The sequence below is a fragment of the Hippocampus bargibanti genome, linkage group LG06, assembly GCF_051943395.1.
Source record: "Hippocampus bargibanti isolate YZ-2025 linkage group LG06, ASM5194339v1, whole genome shotgun sequence".
NCBI lineage: Eukaryota > Metazoa > Chordata > Actinopteri > Syngnathiformes > Syngnathidae > Hippocampus > Hippocampus bargibanti.
The window spans coordinates 24832344-24846195 of NC_142739.1; the positions used below are offsets into that span (position 1 = coordinate 24832344).

At 39.5% G+C, this 13852-nt stretch overlaps 2 protein-coding genes across 4 annotated transcripts; both read left to right on the forward strand.

Moving 5' to 3' along the window:
• The first annotated feature begins 902 nt into the window (after positions 1-902).
• LOC148896927 (transcription factor HES-7.1-like) lies at positions 903-4939 on the forward strand. 3 transcript variants are annotated; one of them, XR_016115318.1, is made up of 4 exons: positions 904-2197; positions 2466-2570; positions 4113-4724; positions 4806-4939. XR_016115318.1 is itself a non-coding variant. In XM_088998816.1 (3 exons), the coding sequence occupies exons 1-3, from the start codon at positions 2153-2155 to the stop codon at positions 4521-4523; spliced, it is 561 nt and encodes a 186-aa protein (XP_088854942.1). In that variant the 5' UTR covers positions 904-2152; the 3' UTR covers positions 4524-4939. The 3 variants fall into 3 exon arrangements, 1 of the variants encoding a protein (XP_088854942.1); XR_016115319.1 differs by lacking the exon at positions 2466-2570 and having other exon boundaries at positions 903-2197; XM_088998816.1 differs by having other exon boundaries at positions 4113-4939.
• A 4361-nt stretch (positions 4940-9300) lies between these two features.
• Positions 9301-13850, forward strand: LOC148896928 (zona pellucida sperm-binding protein 3-like). The gene is made up of 9 exons (XM_088998881.1): positions 9301-9823; positions 10305-10420; positions 10495-10598; positions 10736-10910; positions 11012-11117; positions 11197-11282; positions 12502-12575; positions 12678-12989; positions 13604-13850. The coding sequence occupies exons 1-9, from the start codon at positions 9320-9322 to the stop codon at positions 13840-13842; spliced, it is 1716 nt and encodes a 571-aa protein (XP_088855007.1). The 5' UTR covers positions 9301-9319; the 3' UTR covers positions 13843-13850.
• Positions 13851-13852: the final 2 nt, after the last annotated feature.

Genomic DNA, 13852 nt, shown 5'->3' on the forward strand with positions numbered 1-13852 from the left:
TACAAAATATATCACATATTGTGGTGAAGGACAAGTTGTTTCTTCAAGCAAAATGTAAAATTGTGTTTAAAAAATATAATAATAATAATAATAATAATAATAATAATAATACATTTCATTTATAGGCACCTTTCAAAACAAATGCTTTAGTTTTATTCCAGGTTTTTGGCTAGTCTTTACATAGAAATTTACAATCAAACACTTTTTAACTTTTTTAAATTACTACTTTTAAATACTTTGTTCGTGTAATTGCTATACGACGTCGTGTAAATCGATACATCCATCGACTTATTAGCTATCTATTAGCCAGCTCGCTTGCGTTCTATCTATTTTAGTTACTTCCGGGTTGAGTGAACTGTAAAGTGACCTTGAGAGTTTTGAAAGAAGCTTATAAATTTTTTGGAGTGCATGTCACCGTTTCTCATGTATAAATGTAATCGCCTTCGAGTGCAAATGAATGCTCGCCGCCCCGTGGAATGGCGCGTGCACGTCATTGTGATTCAAGTGTGAACCAGTCACACTTCGCATGGCGAGAAGAGTCTGCTGGTCACTCTCCCACTGCCACACCTTAGGGGGTGGGGGGGGGGTCCTTTGGTACAATGGCGTCGCTCTCCCACGGTCTCGCGTCCACTTCAAAGTGTTTCGCACCCACGCGTGGATATTTTGAAGCGCCAGCACGCGGCACACATGTAAAATGGCACGCGTGGTTTAGCAAGTGTGAATGCTAATTGCTACCGTGGTCATTTCAAGTTGCACCGCACCAATATGGCGACGGGGGGGAGGGGGGATTGAAAGGGACCTGGGAGTAATTATTTGTTATAGTTTAACCTTTTTATCCGGTTTTACGTGGGCTAAAGATAGCTAAATCTCAATTGTGGGTGTATATTCCAATAATTATTCGGTTGCTTTGTTTCTTGAAAAATCGGATGTATGTTTTAATGATACGTCAACCTCTCATATACATAAACACACACACACAAAGGACAAAAAAATGCATTTTTTTATGTCGTCTTTATAAATAATTTCATTTCAAGCAAAGAAATACATTATCCTTTTAAGGTTTTCGATGATTTTCGCTGAAGTGGCCAAAAGCGTTCATTAAAAAATATACGATTTACTACATACATTATTTGTAGTACATTATTTTTAAGCTATGTGGCTAACTCGAGGCCACTCTCTGTTAAACTAGGATTGCACTGGCACTACGCCAAGGAGCTTTACTTTACAAATTATGTTTCTTAATACACGATAAAATACATTTGTCGTCGTAACTATAAATGTATAATTAATTCAATAAACATTACGCCTGGGCAGTCTAGTTTGAACATGAAGAAAAAAGATCCCACATTTGTTACGGTGAAGACCTTCGCGTATGTCCGATTTGAGGCGAGTTTGACGGGCAACATTCCAAGCAGTCGTGGGTCTCTCACTCTGGAGTTTTGGTAACATATAATAATAATACATTACATTTTAAGTGCCTTTCAAAGCTCTCAAAGACACTTTACAGTGACAGACAAGCATAGGTACTATAATAAATAAAATATAATCACAAATAGAATACAATAAAAACATTACAATTATAAATATAAACTCTTAAATAGGTGGGTTTTGAGATGGGACTTGAAGGTGGGAAGAGAATCGATGTTACGAATGTTGGGAGGAAGTGAGATCCAAAGTAGGTAAAACAGCCAGATATTGTCTGTCTGTCTGTTATGAGAGCACTTTCGTGGGGGGAGGAAATATGTCTTGTTTGGCTACTTAATTCGCTCAGGAGTCGATAAAAGAGGCATTTTATTTTGGTAATGGCCGGTGTCAGCGAATGTGCTTTATGAGTCTACTTGGGAACTTGTTCAAAAACACATGAATGTATTTTATTATATATTTACAAATCTTCAATAATTAAAATAATGTATTGCGCTAAACGGTGATATAATTAGCGGTAGTTCGGTTGTTATAAATATAAAATGCAATTTAAAAACTCAAAGCTGAGGTAACATAACACCCGTGTGGATTTGACACGTGATTGGCTGTTGATGAGGAAGTGGGCGGGACTAAGGTGGATAGGGAGGATATAAAACGAGCAACCAGTTTTCTTCGCTTCCTTTTCCCTCGAAAACTTCTGAAAACCTGAGAAAGTCCATCGGATCGAATCATGAAACTCATGCAAGAAGCAGAGGACCCAAACCGGGACAGAAAGGTAAAAGGGAAATTGAGATTCCGTATTTTTAGAAATGCAGTTTTGGCGTTTTTGTATTTATGTTTGTCAAAGTCATTATAAGTGCCTTACACGCTGGGTCCGAGAGGACAGTAATTTCATCTGGGCTGTATGTCATGCATATTAGCATATTTGACAATAAAGCTGACTTTGACTTGTCGTGTAGTCAAGAGAGATTTTAGTTACACAATGATATAGAAGAGTTGACTTGTTTTTATTTTGTCTTTGTATTTTTTAAAATGCTTTCCAGCTAATAAAATCCCAAATTGAGAAGCGTCGACGTGAGAGAATAAACCATAGTCTGGAGCGTTTGAAGTGCATGTTGATGCAGGAGCCACAACAACAGGAGCAGCAGGTAAAAATAAAATCAGAAACAATATGAGCTCAAATGAGTCATATTGAGGGCAGCAGCGGTGACCTAGTGATTAGCACGTCTACCTCACTATTCTGGGTTCAAATCTCGTTTCAGGCCTTCCTTCCTGTGTGGAGTTTGCATGTTCTCCGTGCTCTTTCATGGGTCAAAAACATGCACATTAGCGTCATTCTTCAAAAAAATGGCTGCAGGTGACCTAGTGATTGGCACATGTGCTTCACAGTCACAATGTTCTCGAGTTCAAATCTCGCATTGGTTTTCAACAGGTGCTCCGGCTTCCACATCCCAAGAAACATTCATGTTGAAGACTATATTATGCAGAGGTGTTAATATGAATGCTTATCTATCAGTGTAATAATAAGAATAATAGAAAATGGATAGCTGGCTAGATAGCTAGACCACTAATAGATAGCTAGACTGCAAATAGGTACTGTAGCTAATAGCAGTGTCTGAAATAACATCTTCAAGAAAAAAAAAACAATGTTTTTTTTTTTTTTTTAAATCAAACGTTTGCTTTATTCAATAAAGCAAACGATTGAAATTTCGAAAGCTGAATAAATTATTCAGCTTTTGAAATCTTCAGTTTGGACATTTTGGAATTTCGGTTAGTTTGGCAATTTGTATACTCGGCACGGCAGCCAATCAGAAGCCTGCTTCGTGCTTCTGGACTTTCCAGAGTGTTATAAGGTCGTGCATTTGCATATCGTTTTCCCAAATACAGTAAAGTCTTGTTATATCGATAGTACGGCTTATTACGATACTATTTCTATGAACTCAAGACGAAAATTACATGCCCGCAGGATCGGATATATCGATAGTCCGGTTATATCGATATTTTTTCTGACTCCCGAGAATATCGATATAACGAGACTTTACTGTAGATGCACCGAACCTCTGCGCCAGATGAAAGATTCAAAAGAAGCTAACAAAATTTATGACGTTATACAAAACGTAAAGGTACATTATCCCGTGACTGTAAAGTGTACTTGAGAGTTTTGTAAGGCACGTAGAAATTAATGTATCATTAATCTAATTAAAATCATCATGGAAAGAGGAGTTCACATGGCTTGTAGCAGACGACGCAACGCAAACATTGCATTGTGCAACATGACGAACAGTGTATTGAAAAACGACAACTGGAGCAAAATCATCAGCAAGGGATATTTACCATAAATTAAGCAAGGGAACATTTGTGGTATAGGTACATCCTTAATAAAAAAAAATCCTTAATACTTTACAGCAATGGATTTTTTTTTAACAATTAGTCATCTTTTTGTGTTTCAAGTTGTGAAAAATGGGGAAGGCAACTTTATGGCCGGGCAGGCAACTTTTCAGAGTTGTCTACACAGGTGTCCGCTAACTTTTTGTCATGAGTTTCAGACACTGCTAATAGATAGCTAATAGCGTTTTGATCCAAATCAAAGGCAATGTTAAGTTTCCATTGAAAATATGGTATAATATTGAAAATATATCCCCGATCTGAAATTAACAGTCATAAATGAACATACATGTGTTGCTCCATAGGGTGCGGCGCAGCGTCGTGTGGAGAAGACGGAGATTTTGGAGCACACGGTCCTGTTCCTCCACAACACTAACAAAGCAACAAACGTCCAACAACCACAACAACATTCCTTCCAAGATGGCTTCCACACCTGCCTGCAAAGGGCCGTCCACTTCCTGGGGCCCGAGGGCAAAAGCCTGTGGCTGGCCTTGGATACCTCCTTCATCCAACGCTCCTTTTCACCTTCATCCTCCTCCTCCTCTTCTTCCTCCATCCTCCATATGCTGAGACACAAGTTCAAGCACAGCAGACGAGCCCCCGCTCAGGCCCCCAGAACCCCACCGCAGGGGCAAAACTGGCAGGGGACGTGCATGGAGAGCCCCCCGGCAGAGGGCCCCTCACTCGGCCCGAGCGTGTGGAGGCCGTGGCCCTAAAGAGTGAACTTTTGGAAACCCCCTCCCCCTTTCCCTATGTATACATTATCTGTCAAGTTGATGGTGTAAATAGTTTGAAGGCGTCCTTTGTACGCTGCTGTGTATATATGTCAACCATTCGACCCACTATCGATGTAGATATAGTGCCGCTTGGGGATGGGGGAGCTGGATGCTGGCCCCCGTCATGCGTCCACTTCAGAGGTGAGTTAACACGCACACACGCACACATACGAGACTAGAGGGAGTGTGGATCATAATCAAGTGTCCCCGTTTCATTTCCAGCTGCTCCATGAGTCACGAACAACCTCTGTGATCCCTCCTAATGATAATATATAACTTGTATATTTTGCACACTAACTTATTATCCATGTCTCCCTATGGGGAGCCTCTATTGTCGTTGTCTGACCACGCCCCTCCTACAAATAAACATTTCAATACAATTAAATGGTATGTGTGCTTTTTTAGTACTTTTTCCCTGTACTGTGACTACATTAGCCTCACTACAGAGAGGTTATGCCTATTACTTGGAATTAAAGGACAACCAACGTCACTTTTTTATTTCCTAACTGACATCAGAAAAACATTTTATAGCATCTAAAATACCCAAAACATGCAGTATGATATTTTTATTCAAATGCAGAACACCAATAAAAATGACTTAAAGTGTCCAAAATCTGGAAAAACTAGAGCTGCGAATTGGGCATTTTCAGAAAGTCCCGCCCCTAGTTCGTGATGTCACACCAAGACGTCTTGCATTGCTGGAGAATCAAAACAATGGCTTCAGATTCGGAGAATATGCTTTCTTGTTACACATCCAGTTATGAATATGATTCAAATAGTTCTGAAGAGGAAAGCATACATGTTTGCAATCAGTTAAAGAATTTATTCCGTACCATTGGGGGGAAATGTATCACCCAAAAAGAGGCAGAAAATGGGGACCGAGCTCCTGTGAGAAATTAATCAGCCCGTTTCCACAGGCTGATAAATTCCTTATATGGAGCTTGGTCGCCCTCTTCTGGCTCTTTTTGGTACAACATTACGTTTTCAGACCAAACAAGTACATCAAAATGCATTGACGTGATGGAAGGACTGCTACAATGTGTCCTTTTTTTTCGGTCAGGGGCGTTCCTTCAGTGACGTCACATACGGACTCCTCACCAACTCAGAAACAAGACTTCCGGAATATTCAGCGCAAGTCTTAAAACGTAAAATCTAGCTATATGCGGTGGAATCTTTGTAAAATACGCTCAGTAGAAGTCATTTAAAGGCATTTTACGAAGTAACATCAATTCTCTTCCCACCTTCAAGTCCCATCTCAAAACCCTCCTATTTAAGATAGCATTTTCTGTGTAGTTCTCTCTGTTGTTTCTATTTATCATTGTATTTTATTTATTGCATTCTATTTGTGTTTGTATTCTATTTATTATAGCACCTATGCGTGTCTGTGACAGTAAAGTGTCCTTGAGAGCTTTGAAAGGTGCTTAAAATGTAACGTATTATTATTATTAAGCAGCATTTATCAAAATGCTCTCATACATGATCACCACAGTGGGCAAAGAAAAATTAAAATCATGTCACTTTCAAAAGGCACAGATCAGTCAGATTAAACAAAATAAAAATGGTTCATAATATGGATCATTGTGTCCACGGGTGTCAAAGTGGGCCTCATCTTCCCTCTGAGGGCCAGTGGAAAATTCCGTTATTTATTACCTTTGACAATTTGACATTTCGGTATAGATTTAAGACTCATGATAGTTATCTCACGTTATTTTCTCATATGGGCCATATAAAATGGGGAGAGGGCGGGGGTGGGGGGTCCCCTGGCCTTGACTTTAACACATGTGGTCTAGTGTTAAAAGCTTACACACCCTTGTGCAAATGTCAGGTTTTTCTGCTATTTAAAAAAAATGATTACAGTACTCCACTTTAACCTGTACAACTGCAGAAAAAATGTAATATTTAAGAGCGGAACCAAAAACAAAGTGCAATACTATCTTGATACGGGCACTATGTACAATTTTTCATGAAACTGTTTTGCACATTTACAGTATACAGTTGACATTTTTATTTTACTATGCTTAGAATATCTTGTTTTACTATCCTTTCACCCCCCTCCCCATCCCCTTGAAAATTTCTGCTGTAGGATTGCAAATTTACCAATTGTGGGACGAACAAAGGTTTTCTGATTCTGAATACTTAGTGATTTATATAGCACTTTAACAACAGCTGAAGCGATAACAAAGCGCTTTACATGGACAAATATCATATACAGGATATAAAGGGAAAAAAGGAACACAAGTAGAGAAGGGAAATTAGTCCTTAAAAACAGCCTATTAAATGCCATTTGTCATATTGAGCTGCATGGGGAAAGAAAATGAATCATTTGTATCCATATTGCCATTTAAACTCATGTTAAAATATCATCAGACTTATGCCGCCATTTAGACTAGCCCAGATAAACACTAAAGTTATTTGTGGAAAATATTTTTTCAGAATGGCAGCATATTTAATGTATTTCAAAACCACGTATTTATTTATTTATTACTTCAAGATGGTGCTACGCGAGTGGCTGCCTTTCCAGCAGTTCCTATATTTTGTTTTTCTATTTTTCCTTTTCCTGTCGTAACTTTGCTGCTGTGAAATGTACATTTGCCCACTGTGAGACGAATAAAGGTACATTCAATCTAATCCAACTAATGTATTGGGAGTAAAATTAACATTCTTGACTTTTTTATTCACGTTAATATGTGGATAATTATTTGCATTCATTTTAATTAGATTTTTTTACAGCTGTTCCTCGAGATAAATGTGTGTGTGTGTGTGTGTGTGTTGTAAAATGAGGTTCTCACACATTTCACCATAGATGCAAATGGTGGCACAAATGTTCAGAGCAGGTTGTAACAAGTTTTCTTCACCTACGTGGAAAGAAGACAATAAAAATGTGTCCTGTGGGAACGCCATTCGGCCACCTTTCTCAATCCTTTAGTGCAGGAAGCCATAAATGAAGTGTTATACATTCAGCCAAGATGAGGTGTATATTCATGATGGCTCAAAAGACCAAGTCAATTAAAGGGTTGTTTGTGTATATTATTTGATAAATAAATTAAATTTGTCACTCAATGGTTTAACATTTCAACACCGCTTACGAATACAAATACAGTAATGAGAAGAGATTGGGCCGTGAATTATTACATACCGCGAAATTTTCCAAACATTTTTAGGAAAAATCCATTGTATAAGTAGCCTATTGTCAGTTTTTTTAAATAACACGAGCGGTGGTTGCTTCGACCAATTATAATAGTAAAGCGAGCGAGGAACAAAACATCAAATTAGTGTGACAATGTATGCATCCGAAGCCGATGGAAAGACAAACGTTGCTCTTCGGGGTGTGACGGTGGGAGAACGGAAACCGGTCGCTTTCCATCGTGGGGACAGGTGGGGGTCATCAAAGTGGAGCAATCATTGTCACGTCGAGTGAAAAGACACGCACGCGTCATTCCACGGGGCGCCGAGCAGGTAAAGGGCTTGGATATGCGTTTTCACACCCGAAGTGTCTCGCCTTAGCCGGATGCTTGATGCCAACCAACCACCTCCACCCCCTTCATCCTCGCTTTTACACGAGCTATTGTCACCTCTCAGTGGGCACGTGTCACATTAAGTGTGGGGTGTGTATTATGTCCACGTGCCCGTGGATGAGTAAAGGCATATGTAAAAACATTGTTTAACATGAATGGCGCCAATATTAAGTCATTGGTTGCCATGGCAATAAAAAATAATTTATTTGGTCTTGTTGTTTTGTAAAGATGTTTACCATTTATATGTGAACCTTCATATTGATGTTTTTCTTAAAATCTTCCTCAATATTTTATTTTGAATATTTTTGTCATACATCCCTTCCGGTTCCGCGTCACGTGTTTGATGTGCCAAAAGTAGGCAGAGAGTGAATTTGAACCAGAGAAAGAGTATACGATAAAGTCTACGTCATTAAAGTTAGTCTACTTTCGGTTTACAAGGTGCACTTGGTACGTTATTAATATGCTTATTTACTGTGTGTTTTATCGAGCATATTGTAATCATGTCGATTGTTGTTTTAAATGTCTTTTAGTTTTCACGCTGTGTCATAATAAACGTTTTTGGACATCAGTACGAGGCGTCATCCTTGACTGAAGTAGACAATGCGATGACAAAAAAACAATATGAATGACAGTGCAGACCTGCACCAATGTATATATTTTTAAATTTGGATCAGAACTTTTGTATAAATAAAATATTGATAAAAAACATTGGTTGGCCGAACAAAAATGAAAGCTCGCGTCCGACGCCATACTTTCAATTTTGTGTTTTTTTAATAAACGTTTACCGATGTAGTCGTATACATTCATGAATATCACTCACTACTAGTTCCTTAATTGTTTACATTGTAAAGTAAACACATAAAATAAAATAACATACACATGACTACCTGGCAACAGCAGGTATATTGAATGTGCGTAAAACACTGAATACAATAAAACTATGAATTTAATAAGACAATATTATGTTTTTGTGGTCTGAAATTTTGCCGGGATTCCGATTTTATTTCGTCAAAGTCAATTCGTATTTTTGTTCGAAACGTCAATCGAAGTTTTAAAGACCTATGACTGTTATACATCAAATGGACAGACGGTGGCGCCATTCAACTTCACGTTGCATGTCATTTGAGAGCCGCCGACGATCTGCTTCTCCGCATTTAACTTGGCGCAATGCAAGACTAAAACTAATCGACATAATTTTCAGAGCCATTAAGCGCCGTCGGTATGATTTATCTCCAATTCCTTACAGTTTTGTCGCTCTTTGCCTCTTGCCAAGGAGCGAGACCGCCATTACAGATGACATTTGCTCCATCTCCTAGTGCTTTAACTCGACTAAACCGAACAATGGTTAACAATTTCCAAACAGAATGGCCGACTTTTCCACAGACTTATCTCAAACTACCCGTGTTCGTCAACTCTAGGCTGCCACCGCTGGAAAAACTGCATTTATCCCCGGCCAAAGGCACCGGCCTCGAGCCGTTACCTCGGCCGGTTCGAGAGCGCCTGTTCCCGGGGCGGCCTGTCCGGAGACCGCCGGTCCAGTCATCGGGTCACTCCGTGAGGACGTCGTGCAAAAAGGACAAAATGCTCGTCAGGGTCCCCAAAAGCATCATGGGTGGTGGGGAAATAAAATATCAGCTCAAATTAGGTACATGTCAAGCAAAAAAATCGTCGAAGAATTTTGTTTATTTTCTCAATGGACTTCGCCAGTGTGGAACCAAACGACAGGTGAGCCTTAGTTTGTGATTAAAGGGACGCCAAGAATTATTTTACACTCATGTATGTTGAGCACCACAATATCGAGAAATTAATCCTTGAGGGGAGAGAGTTTCAACTTTAATCAAAAATTGAAGCTACATTGTGGCTAAGATAACGAATAGCATAATTTGTAATTTGCTAGCTAACGACACCTAACAACAAATTAGCATAATGGCGTTGAGACCTAAAAGTTTAGTTTTGGACGTTTTAAATTCGACGAGGTCGTCTTAGCTTATTCCGTGTGAATATTTGGTTCCTCAACTAAATCAAGATTCATATTTGTGTTTGTTGACCGATATGTTTTATTTCGTTCACCTAACTGCGATTATGTACGCATTGATTAATGGATGAATATTCGAATTAAACAAGCTATCTGACGAGAGAAAATCAGATACATGAACAGTTGGTGTTTATCTTTTTTTTTCTTGATAGTTCACTTGTTTTTCTACAGATGATTAATGGTCAGATGACCTATTCAAACACATTGCATTACAACCCAGGAATACCCCAAGGCCCCATAAGAAGAACAGCCCCCTTTGTGATTCCCGTTACCTGTAATTATACCAGGTGACTGCCACCATTTGGCATCATATCCAGTGACATTATGTGCAGTGTTATGAAAATTTGGAATTTCTCTGCAGGTATCACTATTCCTACAAAGTTGGCTACCTTCCAAAGATGCGCATGCACCACATCGTCAAACCAATGCGAAACAGAGCCAATTTCATTCTGACCCCAAGGAATGGTAAATTCTGCGGAAATACTATATTTTGCCTCTTTGAATGACTTAAAAATCCACATGAATTGAAAAAAACAAGACTTCTGTGTGAACCTGAAAGGGGATACATCTAAATATGAATTCCTTTATCTTGTCATCGGCAGCTCAGTGGGAAAGGCTTACTCCATTGGATCAGTACATTCTTGGTGAGCCCATGTACTTCGAAGCCGAAGGTCCATCCATGCCCCAAGACATGAGGCTCTATATCCACTCGTGTTTTGCCACACCCAATAAGTCTCATACCTCCACACCTCAATTTCCAGTCGTGAAGGATTTTGGGTAAATAAAACCAAAAATAACCATTGAAAAAAAAAACAGATTTTGGAAAGCAGAAAGTGACGTGCTTTTTAACAACCTGATGCCATCCTCCAACCATGAAGGTGCATGATTGAAAGCAAATACAGTCGCTCCAGATTCATCCCACACAAACACAACGTTGTCCGATTCTCTGTGGATGCTTTCTACTTCCAAGGAAAGACTGAGCAAGTGAGTTAATGTACATTTTCTTGACTTTTACAATTCAATTATTCTGGCCAAGAATGAATTTCTAAATCATTTACCACAGCTCTACATGCATTGCACCATGTCGGCGGAAAGCAACATTCCCACTCCGACGGCCAAGTCCTGTAACTACGACATAAACTTGGGAAGGTCTGTTTTTTTTAAACAATTGTACTAGAAATTAAAAATGGCATATTATCGAAAGATGTACAGTGACACCTTGGCTTCCAAACTAAATTGTTTCCCATGCAGACAGAGTGTGTAAGGCGAAAAGTGTGTATCCCCAAAATTAATTTCCCATAGGAAACGATTAAAATGAGAATAATCCGTTCCCAGGTACCCTTAAAACATACTTTGCTACTTTCTAATTTTCTAAGCCTTAAAACTACGCATAATATACCTTATGTTTCATAAATGTGCTATGGTATTATAATTAAAGAAATAAACTGTACTGTATAATAAAGTCATTTTATTTACCTTTGTGGTGGTCGTTGATGGCTTAATGGAATGGGGTGGCCGGTTTCATCAGCATTAAACACATGATGAAGAACATAACCTTCTTTTTTCACCATCTTGAGGAATTATCCCTTGTAGGTGCTTTCTCTGTGATAATTTTATGTAGTTCCTCATCAATTGTGTTCTGTTTAGCTGGGTTGATAGCTTTTTGCATCAAGTGTACAGACGGCTTGTGTGGGTTGTTTGTGGAGCCTGATTGATGGGATATTTTAACCTTGCAGTCGACACTGCCTTTGAACTATCAAAGTTGAAACTCTTTCACTGTCATCTGCCTGTCTCTTTAATTTTTAAACAACCTCCCCTCATTGCTGCGTACTTGACCAATCACGTTGCTTTAACCGGAGACTGGGGCCGGGGAATAGAGGACAAAAACAGTTGGCTGCCATTTTGTTGTTAGAAGGACGTGCTCGTTCGCGAGCGACCCATCACGCATTGAGGCAGCTCCGTGTATGAAAAAAGTTTGTATGCCAAGGTAAAGTTCGTATGCCAAGGTAGAATTTTCATAAATTTAATGTTCCTAAACCGAAAAGTTGTAAGCCAAGGGGTACGTAAACCGAGGTATCTCTGTATGTAAATTGTAATACAGTAAAGTCTCGTTATATCGATATTCTCGGGAGTCGCAAAAAATATCGATATAACCGGACTATCGATATATCCGATCCTGCGGCATGTAAATTTTCTCCTTGCGTTCATAGACATAGTATCGTAATAAGCAGTACTATCGATATAACGAGACTTTATTGTATAACAAAAATGTGATTTTTTTTTTTCAATTAACATCAGTCAAAAACTGAGGAGTGGCAATAATTTGTGTGTATAAAAAATAATTTCGCTTGTTTTTTTTTTCCTTGAGATGGGTGGAGCTACATGGCTGGGACTGGGTGTGCGCGTGCTGTGACTCCAGCTGTGGGTCTTCTGCCTCTGCTTGTGAGAAACATCATACCATTGACCGCTTTTTAAAATCTGTATGAGTTTATATTGATCATGAATATCAATAACATGATTACATTTTCACATTTATTTTTCCAGTCAGTGAAGTCACCAGCACCAGAGGTTGGAAAGTGCAACCAGGAGGGCAACTCTTCAAAATCCACAAGAGGAAGCGATTGTTCTCCACCACCACCACAACAAGGCCACCAACTTCCATTGTCAAGACCACCACAGAGCTCATTCAAAAGATGACCACACCATGGCCGGAACCGATCGTAGACAGGGATGACTTTACAGAGTTGAAATGGCCGTTTTGGGGAAGAGGAGTGGAATGGGTCGAGGATGAGGAGGAGAATCATCAGGTGAAAGGCACAGCCGTTGTGGTGGAGGAAGATCAACAAGCCTTTGGAGGTATGTACGTACAAGATTCACGAGGAAATAGAAGTGGATTCGCCTTTATTGGTCTCGCAGTGGAGAAATTTACATTTCACAGCAGCAAAGTGATGAAAGGAAGAGGAAAGGAAGAAGTAGAAAAACAAAATACAGGAGCTGCTGGAAAGGCAGCCACTCTTGCGGCACCATCTTGAAGTCAAAAGAACAAAAAAACAAAATCACAAATAATCTGACAACACAAACACACAGACAGTCATTCAATCTTAAGCACTTTCTGCACCCTCTTTGTTACATGAAGCAGTTCTAGATGAAAAAGGAGAGGATCAATGTCTCCTTTTCACCAGTGGATCTGGGAAGTCATGGTGGAATGTGCACGTCTGTTTCTCGCTAAATGTTGAAAGCAAACACGAAGATGTAGCATCCATTGACGAAGAGCGATTGTCTCACATCTCCTGTCCTACGTAAATCCGCTTCATTTGCAAGCATCAAACGTATGCAATTTCCACGTTTTAGTCAGATTTTATAGAACTGTCTTGAAACTGTTAAAACACATGGAAATCATGAGTGGAGTAAAACATGGATGGTGTACAGCATAAATAAAACAGTGATGACGTTCATTTGTTTCGATTCAGAGCCAAAAGTGGACGCTGTGAAAAAACTTGAGATGAAGATGATTTCTATCACCACGGCGCCGACACAAAAGACTAAAATGTGGATGACGACGCCTGATGTGACGGGTAAGGTGGCGGAGTGGGACTGGGACTGGGACTGGGACTGGGCGGAGGAGACGGGCTCAAAAGGTTCTGCCACGGTGGAGGTGATCCAAGAATCTCGCAGAACATTTGAAGATATCTTTAAGTTTGACAAATAAAGCCCCATGT

Excerpts from the sequence above, each read along its gene's own strand:
- LOC148896927 (XM_088998816.1), top strand. The coding sequence starts at position 2,153 with ATGAAACTCATGCAAGAAGCAGAGGACCCAAACCGGGACAGAAAG. Across the intron at positions 2,198-2,465 it reads ACCCAAACCGGGACAGAAAG|CTAATAAAATCCCAAATTGA; the intron begins GTAAAAGGGAAA and ends AATGCTTTCCAG. Across the intron at positions 2,571-4,112 it reads CACAACAACAGGAGCAGCAG|GGTGCGGCGCAGCGTCGTGT; the intron begins GTAAAAATAAAA and ends GTTGCTCCATAG.
- LOC148896928 (XM_088998881.1), top strand. The coding sequence starts at position 9,320 with ATGATTTATCTCCAATTCCTTACAGTTTTGTCGCTCTTTGCCTCTTGC. Across the intron at positions 11,283-12,501 it reads TACGACATAAACTTGGGAAG|ATGGGTGGAGCTACATGGCT; the intron begins GTCTGTTTTTTT and ends TTTTTCCTTGAG. Across the intron at positions 12,576-12,677 it reads TGGGTCTTCTGCCTCTGCTT|TCAGTGAAGTCACCAGCACC; the intron begins GTGAGAAACATC and ends TTATTTTTCCAG.